The following is a 5,105-nucleotide window of genomic DNA, read 5'->3' on the forward strand; positions in this document are numbered from 1 at the left end:
CGAAGAAGGGCTTCGTCTGCAACGACGTTGATGCGTTTTACCGTCCGGAATTGCTAAGCAACATCAAGCAGTCAATTACTGGCCTGCTTAATGTCGGTCCCGTTATTGGCTATGACGCTCGGATCGGCCGCGGTCTTGTTGATGGAGACAGCGATCTGGAGTGGCTGAACCAGTTTGCTGATGAAAGTGTTTTGTTCATCGCATTCGGTACGGTCTTCTCGCCGAGTGCTGAAGATATGAAGGCCATTTGCACAGCTATTGACAAGACACCCAACTACGTCTTGTGGTCAGTCAGATCACCCCACAAGGGTGTCGAGGGCTTTAGTGAACGGGGTTTCCCAACGTCATTTGAGGGAAAACGGGCTAGGATCGTCAATTGGGTCAACCAGCCCCTCGTACTGCAACATCGCGCACTCGGAGCCTTCATGAGCCACTGCGGATGGAACTCCACCATTGAGGCCTGTACCCTCAGTGGCAAACCGGTCATCTGTTGCCCTATGGGTGCCGAACAATTTGTCAACAGCCTGCTACTAACCACTCAAATGAAGAATGCTGTGGCCGTACGCGGCATCGATCAAGAAGTACTCGACTCCCAAGATATCGTCAGCAAAGTGAATGAAGCAATGACCAGCAGCGATCTAAAAACTCGAGCCCAAGAAATCAAGGGTCTGTGCAATGATTGCGCGAAGAATACCAACGAGGGCGCGTGGAAAGTTTTATTCGACTCCCTCGCGACGACCTCGAGTTAAGACAGGGCTACTTAGCAGATTGTGTGATACAGTGGGTGTTTTTAATCTACGACAAAGTGCGATTCACATTTTGCAATTCACGTTTTGCGATTCACGTTTTGCGATTCCCTCCCAGTTTGCAGGTGGTTCAGTCAGGTAGACGCTCTACAGGTTGTACCAACCATCGCATAGTGTCCATGCGTCCCACAGTGCGCGGTATGTTGTCTATTCGCTTTTTGAGATCTGCTACCGTCCACGACGCGGACGAAGCGATGAGGCAATTCAGCTGTTGGGAAAAACCGTCATGAGAACCGTCACAGACCAAACAGAGCTTTTTGCCAGCAAGAGACGCCGCGATCCACAGCACTATCGTCTTGATACCCGGGTCTCCATCAAAAGCGCCGCAACCCCACAGACCTGACCACACGGTCTGCTGATACTCCTTGTCGCCCCAAGCTGAAAACGCTGTGTAGGCTTTGCGCACTTCTCGGTCGACGTTTCCACGCCGAAGATCCGGCAATATTCCATCAGTAACGTCACCAATGGCATTACTACTGCTGCCACTGGTGGCGTCCAGTTCCAGAGCATCCATGAGGAGCATCATGCCGCCCCCACGCCTGTCCACATGGATCTCCTGATCGGTCTCGCCCTTGATGACAGACGCCGTTAAGTTACGGCGGCAGCCGGAGATCCGGAACACGGGCGCTGCTCCGCGCACGACCAACACTTGGTCATCTGCCAAAGTGGGCGTGATCAACACAGCCACGCACGCTTCCGGAGAGTTGCCCATGAAGACCTCCTCTTGCGTAGCGGACTGGCCAAAGCCGATGTCCTTGTTAGCAGACACAACCACTGCACCTTCTTGCCAACGACATTCCTGATATTCGGTATTGAACCTCTCCACCACTTCTACTCTCAACGGAGCGAGACTGATGGCACTCCACGTCTCCGGCATGCACGTTTCGGAGCTGCTTAGAGAATGAAGAGAGTACTCTACGCAACCCAAAATACCATCCTGGCACCGCCTCTCCTTCCAGGATGTCTCTTCTAGCTCCTCCTGGAGGCGATCAAAGTAGGTGAAAAGGGCTGATAGATAAATTTTGACGGCGATGGGGTGGCGCTGGGACGAAGCATACCAGACGCTGAAGTCGTAGAACCCGTCTCGCCATGGAGGGGGCGGGAGGCTGCACAGGAATTGATGCGCAATCAAGCAAGCACATTGTCTTCGTGACAGTCTATGTCTAGTGTTCGTTCTATCAAGAGCTCGAATACCGCCTTCTGGAAAGAGCTCCGGCATTTGAAGTGCGGCTCGGCAGATGGCCGGCCACGTCCGAGTAAAGAAGTCTGGGTGTTCTTGCACACAGGTTTGTAACATGCCATAGTCGCCAGCGACTCCAGAGGTTCCGCGCAGACTGTTGGATATCGTGTCCAAAGCGTCAGTAAGTTGATTCGCCTCGAGGATGTCTCTCTTTAAGATTTCTTTCAGAAGCGCAAACACAGGCACAAGCCCTTCTTCTTGCACGCTATCCAGAACACTGAAACGATCATAGCATCGTTGGGACGGGGAAGAAGGTAGCATGACCCACACTATCTCGCACGCACTCGCTTGAGATGTATCCCCGTTAGGTATACCCCCTTGGGCCCTGCTCATTTGACACATGTGTCTGGCTATTCAGCAAGCCCGTAAGAAACCAGACGCGAGAGATTTATTCTGATTTGTTTCCCCGACCCAAAACTCTTTACGAATCTCAAGTCTCAGAGAACATCATGGCAGTAGTTAGTTTAGATAGAGATAATGTGACGTCGATCACTCCACTTGAAGGAGGCTGTTTTATACCGTTTGATCCGGCTGCCAGGAACATTCCATTTGGAGGCAAGATGAAGGTGACCCTGGCGGTCTTTTGGATCGATGTCGCCTTATTTGTCATGATGTAAGCCCTATACCACACGTGTTCGGCAATTGCGGTAAAAATTCAATACAATTGATGTAGAGTGATTCTGAACAAGGGTTTTGAAACCATGAGTATCAATGTTATGTTGGGACCAACTGCGCATACTTTGATACGAGGGGGCGCTATGACGCGGTATTTGGTAACCAAGGAAAAGGAGGCATGGCGTTTACTTTGGAGTATCTTTTTACACGCAGGAGTCTTTCATATTGTCGTAAACTTGACCGCGATTTTAGCGCTCGGCAGACTGATTGAACCCGACTGGGGAACCAGAAGATTTCTGTTTGTCTTCCTGATCTCCGGATTGACCGGAAACATGACATCGTGCGCTCTGGATGACAACGTAGTCAGCGTGGGCTCGAGCGGGGCAATTTATGGTGTTCTCGGGGCCCTGCTAGTTTACATATTCGGTAAGATCGACTGCGGCCCCGGTCTCCATACCATTGGTTCTTACATTTTGTTCCTACATTTTTGCTTCTACATTTTGTTTCTACCTGTTCTCTAGTCCTTACATTCTGCTTGTAGAATTCTGGGATTCCATACCGCTGGCGCAGACGATATTTACTGCCACCGCGTCCTGCTGTATATTCGCTGTAATTACATCGTTCATACCGCATATTGACATATACGCCCACATTGTAAGTTGCGTCTAACTGTCTCCTGAACTGCCGCACGCGTGTCCGCGCGCGCGCGAAATCTGTTTTGCAGGGCGGATTTTTTAGTGGCTTGCTAGCTGCTTTAGCAACCTGCACAAGAATTGGCTGGCGCGTCCACAATGCAGATGGTACCACGGACGTTCGAGATCCGTTTGGCTACCCGTACGTGGAGCCATTGCCTCCGCAGACTGTTTCTGGGCGAGTAGTCGTAAGGGTCCAGACAGCACCGGAAGCCGGATGCCGGCCGAAGAGCAGAATCGGGCCGACTCATTTCTCGTATTTGCCTTCCTCGGCCTCCGTAATTGTGAATGGTAGGGCGTCGAGAACAAGTTTCAGGCATACATATGATTTGGACGAGGTCCATCAAAAACCTACGAAGGGCACCTGGACCTTGAGAGCACTTTGTTTGTTGATCCTAGTAAGTAAATCACTTGGGAAAGGATCATGGTCTGATGGCACCAAGACTTCGGGGCAGTGGGAGGGAGGGTTGGCTGAGGCTCTCTTTTTCCCAGTTGATCTGGTGGTCAGGCCTGATCCTTTGTTTGTTTGTCTATCCTGACGATTATAAACCGCCGGGACCGTTGCTGAGTCGCAATTAAAAAATGCACTCGGCAGATCCCATTGCCGTGCTCATCTCCCTGAAGGGTAGGTAAGAGGGGAAGGTGGTCGTGGGATGCTGGTTTCGAGAGTTTGCTCCATGTGTTCAGGCGGATTGTTCAGGCCGATTGTTCGTGGGCCAGATGGGGAGCCGACCGGTCGAGCCAGTCACGTCATGCCGTCTATGTGCCTGCAGGAATGAAGTCAGGCTACAGTGTTAAGCCTTATATAAACCAAGACCGTGCCTTTATTCTGGAGATTGGCCCAAGATTCACGGCATTCGGCGTCTTCGATGGGCATGGGTCTAATGGGCACGATGTCGCCGACTTTGTCTCAACAGCTTTCAAGAAGGGAATTCAGGAAACATTCCAGTATCAGAGTAAGCCTACTGTTCCGTGCTTATGTTGGATGGAATGTGGTGTTGGACTAGGTAGTTGATTGAACCCAGATATTAGATTGGACTGGGCGTAGGATTGGAACTATGTGCTCTGCGGACTAATGGTTCTGGTTTTAGAGAAACTTACAGGGAGTAATATTCTTCAGTTCATACACGGTTTGTTTGCGCACGCCGACTACGAGCTGGGTAGGTCGGGCATTGACATCATGCACAGTGGCTGCACAGGATCGTTGGCTATCAGGTACAATGAGATGATCTACGTCGGTTACGTGGGAGACAGCAAGGTTGCCGCGGTGCACTTCCACGGAAAGAAACCCTGTAATCTCCCACCAAAGTTCCTATCTTCTCCTCCCCTCCCTCTCCTTATCTTCTCCCCTCCCTATCTTCTCACTGCTTTCTCCTCACTACCTTGGTTCTAACGTTGCCTCCGGAAATTGCCGACACTACTGTACCGCTGGTATTCCACCTCTGGTATTCCACCTCTGGTATTCCACCTCTGGTATTCCACCGCTGGTATTCCACCTCTGGTATTCCACCGCTGGTATTCTACCGCTGGTATTCCACCTCTGGTATTCCACCTCTGGTATTCCACCGCTGGTATTCCACCTCTGGTATTCCACCTCTGGTATTCCACCTCTGGTATTCCACCGCTGGTATTCTACCGCTGGTATTCCACCGCTGGTATTCTACCGCTGGTATTCCACCTCTGGTACACCACCGCTGGTATTCCACCTCTGGTACACCACCGCTGGTATTCCACCTCTGGTACACCACCTCT

General features: G+C 51.2%; 3 protein-coding genes across 3 annotated transcripts; 2 read left to right on the forward strand and 1 right to left on the reverse strand.

Moving 5' to 3' along the window:
- Positions 1 to 236: 236 nt before the first annotated feature.
- GNI_137830 (UDP-glycosyltransferase) lies at positions 237 to 749 on the forward strand (the record flags this gene model as incomplete). The annotated part of the gene is made up of 1 exon (XM_011134168.1): positions 237 to 749. One exon carries the CDS (start codon positions 237 to 239, stop codon positions 747 to 749), a length of 513 nt encoding a protein of 170 aa, XP_011132470.1.
- A 127-nt stretch (positions 750 to 876) lies between these two features.
- Positions 877 to 2,307, reverse strand: GNI_137840 (poly(ADP-ribose) glycohydrolase isoform; the record flags this gene model as incomplete). Its single annotated transcript, XM_011134169.1, has 1 exon — positions 877 to 2,307. One exon carries the CDS (start codon positions 2,305 to 2,307, stop codon positions 877 to 879), a length of 1,431 nt encoding a protein of 476 aa, XP_011132471.1.
- A 188-nt stretch (positions 2,308 to 2,495) lies between these two features.
- On the forward strand, positions 2,496 to 4,746 carry GNI_137850 (putative transmembrane protein; the record flags this gene model as incomplete). Its single annotated transcript, XM_011134170.1, has 7 exons — positions 2,496 to 2,659; positions 2,720 to 3,087; positions 3,203 to 3,315; positions 3,386 to 3,495; positions 3,649 to 3,755; positions 4,127 to 4,309; positions 4,445 to 4,746. The coding sequence occupies 7 exons, from the start codon at positions 2,496 to 2,498 to the stop codon at positions 4,744 to 4,746; spliced, it is 1,347 nt and encodes a 448-aa protein (XP_011132472.1).
- Positions 4,747 to 5,105: the final 359 nt, after the last annotated feature.

The sequence above is a fragment of the Gregarina niphandrodes genome (genome assembly GCF_000223845.1).
Source record: "Gregarina niphandrodes unplaced genomic scaffold scaffold00037, whole genome shotgun sequence".
NCBI classification, from domain to species: domain Eukaryota; phylum Apicomplexa; class Conoidasida; order Eugregarinorida; family Gregarinidae; genus Gregarina; species Gregarina niphandrodes.